The following is a 14,549-nucleotide window of genomic DNA, read 5'->3' as shown; positions in this document are numbered from 1 at the left end:
ACAAGCTGAGACCTTAGGGACCCTGGGGTGACAATCCGACTGGCCACAAGGACCACAAAGCTCCGGCCTCATGGTCTCTGGAGGGTTGGGTGTGTCCCCCTGCCCCTGGTGGGTACGGAAGGCAGGGACTGCCCCGCCTGGCTGTCCTGGCCTGGGGAGGGATGAGAGTGACCGCGGCATGGATGCCAGCAGAGCCTCGCCAGGCCGGGCACTCTGCGAGGTGAGGGCTAAGGAGAGCCCACCAGGGAGACAACCACCTGGCCTCCCGGCCTCTGCCTTCTCGCAGGACCCCAGGCGCCCCTGAGCCGAGGGAAGCGCAGCCTCGGCCGTGGACTGACCTGTCTGCTGCTGAACGGAAGGAACATAAAGTTCGGGCAGGGCAAGCACCCCTCCAGCCCAGGTGAACGAACCCCTGGAACTCAGGGTGGAGACACCAGGCTCCCGACCGCAGATCCAAAAGGATACCATCTTCCCAGGGTCGACAGCAACAGGGTAAGGTACGTCTGAGACACCTTTAAAAAAACCCTGGAAGGTACAGGCAGACCCCAGACTAAGCAAAGTGCAAACGCTTTCTGTACATGGAATCGCTGATTTCTAAGCACGACACAGTAAAGCCAGACAATGCAACCGCACTGTGGGGACGGTGCCTCCTTTGACTTGCTCCTTGACTCTGCAGAACTGGACTTCTTGGGTGGGGGGAGGGGACAGCCTTGGAACCAGAGGGTCTGACTCTGCCCCCAACTCAGGCGTCCCCTGAGGCCCCCCCACCCCCTAGCGGCTCGGGGGGCATTCCTGGCACCTCTATCCTACCTCCCAACAGGCGACCCCGCCCACTCCCTCAAACTCGGCTTGAAGCTTGACCTGGCAGCCAGGCCCACTTTCCCTAAGAGCAGCCTGTTTGGCGGTCATGCAGGGCTTCGGGGAGTTACTTATTTCAGTGACGCAGGCATCAGGGTTATCCCCATTTACAAAGAACCGGAGATGTGCATTGTGGACTGACCACACGGGAAGGGTGTGGGGGCTCTGTCTCCTGGCCTGGTTCCTGCAGGTTGTGAAGTCAGTCTCAAGTATGTTCTCCGGCCACTTGGGGTGCATGGCAGGGCCAGGGGAGCATTTGTTTTGACATCAAGCAGAGCCACTGGTTTCTGACCTGCAGCCTACCTTCTGTCTCAGCTGAGCATGTTCTCTGAACAACACTCCTCGGTATCTGAGCCCAAATAAAAAGCAAAGTAACAGAGGTGCAAAATGCCTGGCACACAGGTGCTAAATCATTGCCACTTGCCCCTGGTCAATTCAAAAAGGATTTGATTCAGACTTCCACTTCTGGTTTTTCACTGAAGTTGACAAGAGTCCATTCTTATGAAAAAAGAAAAGACTGTACTTGTGTGGACGGAAGCAAAATGAAAACTTCCTTTCCTCCCCAAGCCTTTTCCTCCCAAACGCCGGCAGAGTTCTCTATGCGTTAAGACTGAAACTGGAAAGTGGTCAGTAACCAAAGGAGCCTTCTCTGGCTGGGCTGTGATTGTATCTCAAATATAATGGAAATTTTTACTTTCCTGAAGTGGAAAAATTCCCTTACTGGTCCATGCTCATCACTACAGGTGGAGAGTTCCACCGTCTGTGCGACAAACAGCTCCTCCAAGAATGTTCCCCAAGGTTACAACTGACCTACTCTCTGCAGGTCAAAGGGGCGGGAGAGGGAACAGAGGCTGCCGAGGCAGGCAGGGGATGTCCTGGGCATGGGGAAACTTGAGGCACAGCCCAGAGGCGGCCTCACCAGGAAGCTCCGGGCCAGAGGCAGGCCCAGGAATCTGTGAAGCAGAGGAAACACACTTTCCACTCCTCTCCCAAACATCAGCACCACAGTTTAGCTTCATTATTCACTTTATCAAACTTCTGCAAGCTAAAACAGGAATACACACAAGCTGTAAGCAGCACAATTTCTAGCGAACTTCCATTTCACTAATGGGAACTGGATGGCTGCTCCAACCACGTTTGGGCAAGAATTAAGAACAGATCCGAGGCCAGGCTAATCAGAAACCTTCCCCATCAGACCCACACTCAAGTGTGCAAGGGAAAGCAAACCGCCCCTCACCCACTGCCAACATTCTAACTGAAGTCTCACATCACATCCACACCACATCACCTCACAGGTAGCCATTTACAGGGGGCAGAGAGCTTCCAGCGCCTCGCTCCAGTGCCTCGCTCCATTTCAGCAGCCACACGTGGAGAGAGGGGAACCATCCCCGGTGCTCCTTGATTCACAAGGAAGGGTGCCTCTCCAAGGAGAAAGCCAGCGAGAGGGGCCAAGCGAGCAGACCGAGGTCAGAGGGCCAGGGGACCGAAGCCAGACACTCTGACTGGATGTCAGAGCCAGTGCTTCTGAAGTCACAGACCCTTGGAGGCTCCCTAGCACTCATACATGGTAACTTAAGACATCTCCCTGACTAGAAGTAAAAAACTGCTTTTTACAAAACAAAGCCAGGAAAACCAATTAATGTTTTCCTAATCAATCAGCAACTTTCACACCAAAATAAACTTCTATGAGACAAGTTTTAACTTCTGAAGCATACAAAATTATCTCATGCTTACATCTCCAAGTGAGTATACTTACATCAAAAATCTTCACCCCCCCCCCAAAAAAAAGAGCAAGGCTATGATTTCAGAGGACAGTCCTCATCTGAGAATGAGGCAGAAGTTAGCAAGTTTAACTGCACGTTTGGCACAGATCTCCAAAATGGGTCCTCCGCTAGCTTCTGAGGTATTTCCTTCTTAATATTATCAGGACCAGCTAATTATTTAAATTCCATCTCCCAAGGAACAAAGTAAAAGTTTTTCTCATGTGAAGCTCACTAGAAAATGCTGTTACATATGCTATCTATAAAAGTGCTGCAAACTTGGCCTGAAACAAAAAGAGTATTAAGAACAATTCACTTGTACCATTAAGAAAAAACAGAATGCTAAAATATAAATAGATACAAACAGAAAACAATACATGGTTTTCTTATTATTTTGATAGGGACCCTAGTAAAGCTGAGACGTCCTCAACAACCCGAGAATGCCACGACAAATCCTGTGGACTGCTGCTTGTTTATGTCAGGTCATAAATGTTTTCACCACTTACTAAACGCTACGGGAGATGTTCTCATGGCACCCAAGGAAACCTTAGTAGAAACTCAAAGGGCCATGTCTTGAGGCCCTTAACACTCGCAAGCCTAGCATACTTGAAGTAGAGGGTGATGGGCCCAAGGTGGACCCTCGGAATCATTCATTTTCGACTTATCAACCTTTCCCCACAAGAGTTTCAAAAGTCCATTCCTTTGTTGTATTTTCACCATCTGAGGCTAAGGAAAAGACACAGCCCGTAATTTCTCAATCTGTTTCTAAACTACTGTTTACTGTTTAAAATAGCCTACCATATAAATCACCCAAGTGCCTTTTGGGGGGGATGGGAATTCAACCATCAGAAACCTATATGTCCAAGGAAGGAATACTTACTGCCCCTTAACACAGTCGAAACACAGAAACAGTCTCTTTGGAGCAAGAAAAGAGCATGTCCCCTCCAAAGTGCCACTCAAAGTGTGGGTGCAGACACACGAAGGAACCCCAGCTGCGTGGAGGCAGGGAGGCATGAGGGAGGGGCCCCCCACCGGGGGAGCGAGGGCACACCCTGCAAGGGGCCGGGGTCGCCTTACCTTTCCCGCGGGGCCCGGAGCTGCCCGCACCGCTGCTCCCCCCAGCGCAGGACGAGTCCTTCCTGAGCCTCTTGCTCTGTGGCCTCACGCTGGACCTGAGGAAGTGGTGCTGATCCTGGGGGCAAGCGGGCGGCGGGGACGGGGCCTGTGGGCCGCCCGAGGGGGCCTGGGGGCCGTCGCCGCCGTCCCGGGGGGTCTTGCCGTCCCTCTTTGTGCCGCCGCTCTCCTCGGCCGCGTCCCCGCCGCCGGGCCCCTCTCCTTCCAGCGAGTCTTCCTCGGCCGACCTCTTGCCCAGCCTCTTGAGCCCGTCCTCCCCGCCGCCGCCGTCTCCCAACTTCACTGTCATCCTGGTCGGGGCGGGGGAGAGGGGACCCGGGTGAGGCGCGCGGCCCGCAGCCTGCGAGAAGTTTAGCCGCACCGATCCCCTCTCAACATGGCCGCCGTTGTTTGTTCCAGATCCCCTCCCGCGGCCCGCCCGCCCGAGCCCGGCCAGCGGGCCCGAGCCGCCGCCCGCCGGACCCCGGCCGGGACCCCCGCGCGCCTGCCCGCCCGACACCCAGGAAACGGTGGCCGGCGACGCGGAGGCGGCGGGGCGGCAGCTGGGCGGCCGCGCCCGGACGGCCCTGCCCGCGCGGCGCCCCGGTCCAGGGTCGGAGAAGGGGCAGAGGGCCCGGGTCGGGGTCCAGGGGTCCTGCAGCCACCTACCCGAAGGGCCCGCGGCTCATGGCCTGCGCGCTGGGCAGCCCGCGCGCCGGCCTCGCTCCCCGCGCTGCCTGAGCCGGTCGGGCCTCGGCGCCCGCGCCCCTCGACCCCACCCCACCCCACCCCGCCCCCCAAAACGCGCGGGGCTCCGGGCCCGCGCACCTGCCCCGCACTCCGGCCCCCAAAGTTGGCCCTGGAGCGAGGGTGAGGGGCCCGGATCGACCCCGGCCGTGCAGAGGCGCGGGCTCGCCTGCGTACACAGGGAACTCCATGGTGGCCCGAGGCTGCCAGTCCGCCTGCTTATTTTAAAACAGACATAAAGAATAATAAGCTGGGGGTTTCTGGGAGTCTTGCTTCTGAGGGTGGGAGATGTGTGCTGCTGTGGGGATTTACGAATTAAAAATGTTTTTCAACAAAGGAGCCTGTTGTGTGGAAGAGACTGGAGTCACCCGTGAAAGTGACAGCACAGTAACCTCCAGGTAAGAATGGACAGAAGAGAATTCTTTCAAAACTCTAGCTAACCATGAATAAAAATCCTGCACTAACTTTGTGACTCTCTGTTGTGGGCAATGTCACCGACAAAATATGATGACTTTAAAAATGTTTGTCGCCCAAAAAGCAGATCCATTCAATTTATTCAAGGAGATTCAGGTACTATCAACGTTGTAAGTCCAGAAATAATAATGTGCACATGCGATGAAGCAAGAAAAGTAAAAACCAGATTCCTCAACAGGTGTTGACACTGTGCCCAAACTGTTTGATATGCTCAACACGACTGCTGAGAAAAGGAAAATGAGAGCAAGACATCAAGGCCAACAATGAAATACAGTAACAGGAGTGTAAGGACCTCTCCTAGAAAGACTTGGAAATGATTAAAATCATAGTGATACCTACTACTGCTCAAAAAAGGTATTATGCCTCAAAACTACCTGCTACAGCTTTCATCTGTTGAAACTGATGTCATAAACCATCTGAATCCACGGCAGTCGAAAATAAAAATAAAAAAACCTGCCATGCCAAAGAGTAGAACTATGTAAGACAGATGCCCAAATTTAAAGGACTTCGTGGTAGTAGTACAGGACGTCTCACTATTCATCCCTTATCCTATCCGTTTCTACTTAAGAAACCTGAAAACACTCCCAAATAACCTTCTCTGGGTTATAATGTGGCGAACCCTACCTTCCAGGAACCAAGCCATCATCCCAAAGCTACCCACAGTCAACCCAGGACCCAGGCAGTGGTTCCATCAGCTACAACAGAATAAACTTGCCCGTCGGCCAGCTAAATCTTGGGAGACGCTACCTGAATACAGAAAAACGTGGCTTTTCAGAATTCAAAAGGTATTGACGTATTTCAGTATTCCTTTGAGGGAAAAGGAAACCAGGGGATGGATTTCTCTCACGGAGTCCCTCCAACCTTACTTCCTGACCGCGCACAGAGGAGGGATCGCCTCAAGCCCCATCCCGGCAGGACACCATTTGTCACCTTCTGGGAAAGGAAAAGCAAAACCCCACCTCCCTGGCTGACTTCTAGCTGCACACAAAGAGTTCCGTCAACGCAACACCCCTGGGTCCGGGCTCCCCCGAGCCGCCCGGACGAAACACCGCGTGCGTAACCACCGCCGTCAGGGCGCAGGCCGCTTCTCCCGCAGCCCCACTCGGGCTGGGAGCCGGCCTCGCCGCGACAGCCAGTAGGGGCGGTCCACCCCTCCTGAGCCCCCAGCCTCCGGTCACCTTTTTCATCAACGCCTCGCAGCAGCCTGGCTTCCCGGGCCCGCCGGGGTCCTCCCGGGCGCCCGCAGAACCGGCCGAGTGGGGCAGCCCGGCCCCCGAGCGCCAGCTGCTGAGAGACCGCAACGCCGGTGTGGTCCTCCCGTCTCAGAAGCAGTCGCCGAACGGCACTCGCCCCGGTACTTCCTCTCGGCGGTCGGCGTGCGGCTGAGAAGGCTGCGGGCGCCGGTGCTATCGCCCCTCAGCCTCCCTGAGGCCCGGCCCGCGGCGAACAGGAGCAGTTCCGGCTACGGCGGCCGGCGGAGTCCGCGGGGCCGACGCGCGGGGCGGGGCCGGGGCGGCGGGAGTGCGAGCCGGGGCGGGGCGACGCGCGCGGGGCCGAGCACGCCAAGGTTTCCAGCGGGCGCGCCCCCTCCAGGGGCCTTCCCATTGGTCAGCGGCGGGCGCGCGCGCTTACACGCAGGGACGCTGTGTGGGGGCGGAGGGCGGATCTGCGACGCGGGTAATGTTGTGACGCTAGCCTCGCGGCCGTGCGGACTGGTACGTCTCTCCGGATTGGTGGATCGACAGCCAATAGAGTGAGAGTCTAGCCTGTGATTGGCCCGAGCCCTGTTGACGGATGCGTGAGAAGAAAACGCCGCCTCAGCTCTGAGTCTTGAATCCGGCGCGAACCGGGTTTTTACCGAAGAAGTGTGGAAGTGCGATTGAGGCAGATAAACACACCCTTTATTGGATTGAGTGTGAAGGCTTTCAAGTTTTTTAGCGCTGCCGATGGTGCTGGACGCTTAGGTTGTTTTTCTTCGTTTTGGCGATAAAGGAGTGTTTTTCAAATTCTAGACTTTATGGAGGAGGGATAAGAGTGATGGTGCTTAAAAGGGTACAAATTTGTTAAGGAGTGGTATGTAATGCACAATGTAATGCCTGCGTGCTCAGTCGTGTCCAACTCTCTGCGACCCGGTGGACTGTAACCCGCCAGGCTCCTCTGTCCATGGGATTTCCCAGGCAAGAATACTGGAGTGGGTTGCCATTTCCTCCTCCAGGGGATCTTCCTGACCCAGGGATCGAACCCCTGTCTCCTGCATTGGCAGGTGGATTCTTTACCACTGAGCCATCTGGAAAGCTTGCACAATATAATGGATACAGACAATAACACTGTACTGACGAATGTGATATCTCTACAATCTAATCACATATAAATGGGTCAAAGTAACATTTTGTACACCTTAAATTTACGCAATATTACATATTAAATTTATTCCATAAAATCCTAGTGTTTATGAAAATGGGTTTTTTAAAATAGAATCTTCCTTGTATGCTTAACAAATGAAAGACCTTTGCTGCTGTTTGCTATAGTAAGTTTTCTTAATAACGTTGCTTTTTCTTTCAAAATTAGTTTAACCCACCAGACCGTTAGAGCAGGATGGCACGTTGCTAATGTCTTAGGGAATACAGTCAACCGCCAAGCTTAGGGAAAAGGTTAGTTTCTAACTAAATGAACTCGTACTTTCTACTCTAAGCTATTTTCTCTCTAATGGCGTCCATAAGCCTCCTCCCTCAAAGCACTGAACGCATAAGTTACCAACTTCAAGGAACTATGTTGAATCAACTGACTTTTCTCAGAAATACTCTTGAACGACACCCTCTTGGAGATAGATAAGAATCTAACAAACCTTTTGGGGTCCAAGAGACCCAGCAATAAGATTAACTAGAGAGGAGAGAATCTTAAAGATGGCGTTCTCCTTTCCCAGTCTCCCTGCTGCCTTCCTCCTGGCTGACCTATGTAGTTGGAAAAACTGAACTACAGGAGCGGGTCGCGAACCGACCGTGTATCCCCATCACATACAGAAGAATACACCAGCTTCCCTTTTCTGGGCAGAAAGGCATATTCTGTCCCCTCGGGCCCCTCTGCGAGCTGGCGTTGTGGACTCTAGACAACCACCGAGAAAGGGGGAAATTGCCCTGCACAGCCCCGGAGCTCGCCACCCGCGGGAGGAATCCTGCTCTCGGCTGCGCACGAACGTTTCCGAGCGTCTTCGGCTCTTTCCGGCGTCTCGGGGCGCTTCGGCTGGTCTCGGCGTCCGCCCGCTCGGTTTCGGCTGTATCCGAGCTGGGCTGGCGGCCGTTGTCCAGGCAACGTGCGGCGGCGCAGAGGCCCAGCCAAGGCGAGTGCGGCCCCCGGCCCGGGACCCGGGAGTAGGGAGTCTGGGGGCCCGGAGCCTCACGACAGGGCGACGACGAGGGAGGGCCGGGGATCGGCTCGGGAGGTCGAGGGCCGGGACGGCTCGGGGAGTCTGGCGGGTCCAGGAGCCCGGAGCCTGGGCCCGGGAGAAGGGCGACGCCGAGGCGCGCCGGGCCCTCTTCGCCTCCTGGATTATCTTCACCCAGAAACCCTGCCTGGGCCGATCGCCCGAGCGGTGGCGGATCAGGCCAAGGCTTGGGGGTGCGGGGCGGGTGTCCTAGGGCTCAGCGCGAGGCGAGGTCCGACTGAGGGCCGCGTGGCGGCGCGAGGCCCGGAGAGCGGAGCTGGAGGGGAGGGGGCGGCGCTGGCGGTGCTAGCGCCGGCCCGGGCCCGGAAGGGATTCAGAAAACCACCTTCTGCGCTGTCAGTCCTGCGGCCCGCGGGACCGCATGGTCCGAGCCGGAGATGGTGTTTCTTCATGTCCACGGGATGCAGCTATGAGCCTGCATTGACGAGGCCCCGGGGACGGTGGTTCAGAGTGAGGCTTTTCAGGGTGGCTTCCAGTGCCCTCCACTGCGCCCCTCCACTCCGTCTCCGTTGCCTCAAAGTCCTGGTTCTCTCCCACAGCGTCTCCAAGCAGTGATGCAACTGAAGTCATCCTTAGTACCACGAGCCGTTCTTTCCCAAAAGGTGGCTTACCTGAAGACTGAAGAGGTTGCACGGCTGGAGGTGAGAGGAGCAAATCGGTGAGAACAAGTGGAATTTTTTTTTCTTTCCTCCAAAGTTTATATATTGACAAACGGCATTATGTTCAAGAGGTACCCTGCCTTTAGGAAAGCAAGTGCCCTTGTTTCTGAACCGATGCCATTAATGGATGCGATTTCATTGTTAGTCATTTCTCTTTCTTGTTTACTTTGATAACTTTTGTTTGTAAGTGCACATGTGTATGTGTGTGCTCAGTTGCTTCAGTCGTGTCTAACTCTTTGTGACCCCATGGACTGGAGCCCGCCAGTCTCCTCTGTCCATGGGATTTTCCAGGCAAGAGTACTGGAGTGGGTTGCCATGCCCTTCTCTAGGAGATCTTCTAGACCTGGGGATCCAACCCAAGTCTCGTGCATTTCAGGCAGATTCTTTACCAACTAAGCCACAAGGGAAGCCTTGGTACACAGGTAGCATTTGCTGCTGCTGCTGCTGCTAAGTCGCTTCAGTCATGTCCGACTCTGTTCGACCTCATAGATGGCAGCCCACCAGGCTCCCCCCTCCCTGGGATTCTCCAGGCAAGAACACTGGAGTGAGTTGCCATTTCCTTCTCCAATGCATGAAAGTGAAAAGTGAAAGGGAAGTTGTTCAGTCGTGTCCGACTCTTAGCGACCCCATGGACTGCAGCCTACCAGGCTCCTCCATCCATGGGATTTGCCAGGCAAGAGTACTGGAGTGGGGTGCCATTGCCTTCACCCAAGTAGCATTTATTCATTGTATAAAACCGGATTCATTCACCCTGGCCTGATCCCAGTTTCTGCAACAAACAAGACATCAAAAGCCTCTTTCCTTGCTAATAAGTATCTCCATCAGGGATTCATGTACTGGGGCCTGTTTGGTGGAGGCAGTGTTCTGGGGCTGGCTATGCTCTGGTGGCCCCTCACTCTGTGGGGCAGGTAATCAGGTAAGGAGTGGAGGATGGTCAGTCAAACACAGACTTACAGTACAGTCTAAATGGAGAATACAGGGTTCTCTGAGGACACTGGGCAGAAGCACAGGACAGCCTGGTGGAAAGAGGCGTCCTGAGTACCCAGTGCAGGGGTGTGAAGGGGAGAGCCTCTGGGAGAGCCCCAGTGGGAAGAAAGTAACTTAAAGATCTTCTAGCATACTCGCTCCTTACAAAATGATGTTCGAAATAAAAGAGGAAATCAAGTTTAACTTTTCCAAGTGCTTTTATAATTCTTTTTCCGTCATTACAAGAAGATTGATATGTTACTCATTTTTCCAAGGCATATTTTCAGAGAGTAAACTTGTTAAACGTAAGAATTTCCTGTAGCCCAGAATTTAGACCCTTGGTGGCTGCAACATGTTAGAACTCACTGTGAAAGGCTTCCTTGCTGCGTTAAGCTGCCCAGCTTTTAACCCAGTGTGTTTCCTTGTGGCTCTGTGTGAACGATTGCATGAAGCCTTTACTCGGATCCAGAGCCCTGGGCCAGTGCACATGTGCCCTAATGGAGTGTGTGCAGCTGGCCACGGATCCTACCCCCACAGACCCCAGTCTCCTATCCCCCCGCTCCTCCGGCCAGTGCCCAGCCATCTGTCCGGAGCCTGAATGGGTGCTTTTCAGCACCCATTAAACTCACCACCAGCTTGTGGTGGTGAGCTTAGTGGTCAGGGTATATTTTCATAAAAGGAAGATAAACATTTGAAATGTGACTGTTCATTTGTACCCTCCTGCCTTCCAGCTTCTGGAAGAACAGGGTCTCTCTCTCTCTGAACCCAAAATGAGCCTGCATGGCTTTCTCTGATACAGCTGTTGTATTGCTTAAAGCAAATGGCGTAGCCTGTTCCCTTCTCCAGTGATGGAATTTTGTAGGTGCTGGATAGCTTTTTTTTTGCAGTTTTTCTGTTGTGGTTAAATATACATAAGATTTACTATTTTAACCATTTATAAGTGTATAGTTCGATGACAACATTAAGTACCTTCACACTGTTTTGTGGTCATCGCCACCAATCTTTCCAAACTGAAACCTTATATATAATAAACACTAATTGCCCATCACCGCCTGTAGCAGGCCCTGGCAACCACCAGTCTACTTTCTTTATTCTTTTTTCAAGATTTTTTTGATGTGGGCCATTTTTAAAGTCTTTATTAAATTTGTTACAGAATTGCTTCTGTTTTTACACTTTGGTTTTTTGGTCATGAAGCGTGTGTGATCTTAGCTCCCACAGTGCCTGCATTGGAAGGCGGAGGCATTGAATTTGGTGACTCTTAAGTACCTCGTATAAGTGAATCATGTAGTATTTGTTCTTTTGAGTCTGATTTATTTCACTTCTAGGTTCATCCATGCTGTAACGTGTCAGAACTTCATCCCATTGTAAGGCTGAATAATACTCCATTGTATGGATATACCACATTTTGTTTATCCATTCATTTGTTGATAGGCATTTGGGTTGTTTCCACCTTTTCACTATGAATAACACTGCTAAGAATATTGTGTTCAAGGATCTGTTTATATCCCTGCTTTCAATTCTTGTGGGTATGTGTCCAGAACTGAATTGCTGGATAATGTGATGATCCTGTGTGTGAGCCTGAGGGACCCACCAGACTGCTTTCCACAGCATCTGCACCATTTTACACTCCCACCAGCAGAGCACAAGGCTTCCAGTTGCCTCATCAACACTTTTTACTTTCTGTTTTTTTGATAACAGCCATCCTGATGGGGATGAAGTTGAATAATTTCAAATGATAGCAACCACCTCAAAGAGACGTTTTGGGGCTAGTTCCCCAGACTGACTCTAGGATGTGAACAAATGGGTGGCAGTCAGACAGTCATTCCCTTCACCCTCCTGCCCCGGCAACACAGGGACAACATGCACATCTCTTAACGAAGGAAAGAGAAAGAGATGTTAGGTAACTGATCAAGCTTATCTTTTTCCCCAGTTGCCCTGTGGCCTTGCTTCCTCCACTTCCTGACAGATGAATCCTTTGGTTCCTGCCACCTCAAGAGGACAGCAGGGACCGCCTTGGTTTTCTGTCAGAAACTGGGGTTAGGTTTTTCTGCACATTTCTCTTTTGTGCAATGGTTTGCTTTTTTTGGTTTGTTGTTTGAAAATATTGCTTAAACGAGAACTGTAAAAATATAAATTGTCCTTGTTATGATTAGAATAAAAATGATCAAGGATGGCACATGTGGTCTAGTCTGGAGGCTTCGTTTCTTTACTGTTTTGATGGCAACATGTGTGATTCTTTTCCATCTCACCCTAAGCCTGATTCCTTGCTTCTAATTGTGTGTTTCCCGCATTAGAGATCTCTTCCACATAAATTGCGTGCATCGGTCCGAAGGGGTGTTGATAGGGGTGTTGATAAGGCTGTTGATAACTTGCCTGATGTCTTATGATTGTGGGTTTGTGTTACCTCTCTTTTCTAATTCCATATGTAGGAGTTTTGTTCAAAACCAACAGGATTTGTTTTTTCCCCAGCAGGTTTTGGTGCTAAGCAGGCCTGCATTCTGTCATGGCCCTCTACTTTGACCACCGCATAGAAGCCCCAGACACAGTCGGGTCTCCCTCCCACATTGGCTGGCATCCCATCCACCCGTTCTTGGCGGTTGCTTCTGTTAGCACAACCTCAGGAGGCAGCGTGGATATGTATCTGGAACAAGTGAGTGCGGAAAGCAGCAATCTGACTGCAGTGGCATCTGGCTCTTATCTTGTTCTTTTGCTCGTGTGTGTGTGTGTGTGTGTGTGTGTGTGTGTGTGTTTCTCACGAGGTACAAATTCTCAACACTGTAAAAGCTGTGTTATATAAGTAATTCTTTTACCCGTGGCTCAGAGGTTAAAGCGTCTGCCTCCAATGCGGGAGACCTGGGTTCGATCCCTGGGTTGGGAAGATCCTCTGCAGAAGGAAATGGCAACCCACTCCAGTATCCTTGCCTGGAGAATCCCATGGACAGAGGAGCCTGGTAGGCGCTAGTCCACGGGGTTGCAGAGTTGGACACGACTGAGCGAGTTCACCTCACCTCATTTAGTTTTGGGTACACAGTTAGGGATGCTTGAGAATCCACCGTCAGTTCACGGTCACCACCAAGGCTGTCTGTCCCCACCTCGCCAGCCTTGTGGGGTCCCAGCCTTTGAAACTCTTCATTTCCTGGAGCGGCCATAACAAATTACCACGGATTGGGTGCCCTAAAATAACAGAAGTTTATCCTCTCATAGTTATGGGGCCAGAAACCCCCAGCACGGGGCTGGCAGGGCCCTGCCCTCTGAAGGCTCGAATGGGGGGTGTGTGCCCTGCTTCACATTGGCTTCGGTGTAGCCCACAGTCTTCAATGCCCCCCAGCTGTGGTGGGGTCTCTTTCCTCCTCGTGTAAGGATACCAGTCATACTGGACCAGGGCCCACTCTGATGACCTCGTCTGAGCTTGGTCATCTGCAAAGACCCTGGTTTCATAGGAGGTCATGTCACAAGAACCAGGGGTTTAGGAATCAGCTTATCTTTGGGGGCCACACAGCTCCATAACAGGAACTTTCTAGAAACTCCTACTTCACCAAGGAAAATGGATTTCCTTTCCCACCCCCTGCCCCACCCTCCCCCGAAATCTGCCTCTCATGCTTTGGGTCTGCACCCCCATCCCCTCTCCTCACGTGGCACCCTCCTGTGATGTCCTCCGGAGAGCACACCCAAGGGGCTTCCTCACCCAGCGCGCTGCGTCCAGCCTCCCCCATCCCCGACTGGCCCTCCTCTCCCTCCATCTCCTCCTCCTCCCCCTCCATCTCCTTCTCCTCTGAGGCTACGTTACCATCTCTCGGGGGACGACTCACAGGCCTGCGGTCCAGCCTGCCACTCCTACTGGACCGCCAAGGAATTCCCTAGATAAAACTTCAAAATTTAGAAAATTTAAAGCACACCATTACAAAACAAAGAAGCGTGCTTCGTGTGTTTCTAATTGGCAGAAGGAAAACTGTAGGATTTCAAAATTATGATTTATTCAATGATAAGAAGTTCACAGATGTAGCAGGTATAACTGGAGATTGGTAGGAAGAGCCCAGTAGAAGTGCTGAGAACAAACTGAGTTAATCTCTGAAAACACACACATTTATACTTTTAACCTGCTGCCTTTGAAAATTCTAGAAAACATGAGAATATAAGAGGACATATCTCATTAACTCTTACAGCAATGACATCATCATATACCACAAAGCCTCCGGAAAACTCCACTGTTCACTTGTGAGAGAATGAGAGTTAACAAGGCAAACCACATCCTAGTATCATTCTGAAAATGACTTTGGCTTTGCAGACCTCAAAAAGGTTCTTAGGGTCACCTAGCCACACTTGGAGAACCTTGAGTCAGCACGTTTCACCTGCTGGTCCAGCACTTGCTTTTGCAAATAAAGTTTTATTGATAAGCTGGTTTGTGGGGTCGGTTAAATGTTTGCCTTGTGCTGTCATAGTTCAGCTGAGGCAAGATGGGTGTTTCTATGACAATTAAATAGACTGTTTCCTTAATAAGCAGCTTGTTATATCTTCTAACTGATATCATTC

The 14,549-nt window shown here is 52.1% G+C and overlaps 2 protein-coding genes across 8 annotated transcripts in view; one reads left to right on the top strand and one right to left on the bottom strand.

Moving 5' to 3' along the window:
• CRAMP1 (cramped chromatin regulator homolog 1) overlaps positions 1-6,381 on the bottom strand; it is a 44,398-nt gene extending 38,017 nt beyond the window's left edge. Inside the window, exons 1-2 of the mRNA XM_040253654.1 lie at positions 6,131-6,381; positions 3,696-4,042 (exon numbers count right to left, since the gene is read on the bottom strand). Of these exons, the coding sequence (XP_040109588.1) occupies positions 3,696-4,041 (346 nt within the window). The 5' untranslated portion in view covers position 4,042; positions 6,131-6,381. The remainder of the gene's footprint in view (positions 1-3,695; positions 4,043-6,130) is intronic.
• Positions 6,382-8,204: 1,823 nt separating this feature from the next.
• IFT140 (intraflagellar transport 140) overlaps positions 8,205-14,549 on the top strand; it is a 55,560-nt gene continuing 49,215 nt past the window's right edge. For 3 of the 7 annotated variants that reach the window (XM_040253640.1, XM_040253621.1, XM_040253590.1), the window contains exons 1-3: positions 8,205-8,289; positions 8,934-9,052; positions 12,489-12,669. In XM_040253640.1, coding sequence (XP_040109574.1) covers positions 12,523-12,669 — 147 coding nt within the window. In that variant the 5' untranslated portion in view covers positions 8,205-8,289; positions 8,934-9,052; positions 12,489-12,522. Of the gene's footprint in view, positions 8,290-8,933; positions 9,053-12,488; positions 12,670-14,549 lie in introns of those variants that run through there. The other 4 variants (XM_040253631.1, XM_040253613.1, XM_040253604.1 and 1 more) reach the window with 4 other exon arrangements.

This window comes from Oryx dammah, unplaced genomic scaffold, assembly GCF_014754425.2.
Source record: "Oryx dammah isolate SB20612 unplaced genomic scaffold, SCBI_Odam_1.1 HiC_scaffold_2, whole genome shotgun sequence".
NCBI classification, from domain to species: Eukaryota; Metazoa; Chordata; class Mammalia; order Artiodactyla; family Bovidae; genus Oryx; species Oryx dammah.
This window is presented reverse-complemented; position numbering and strand designations above follow the sequence as displayed.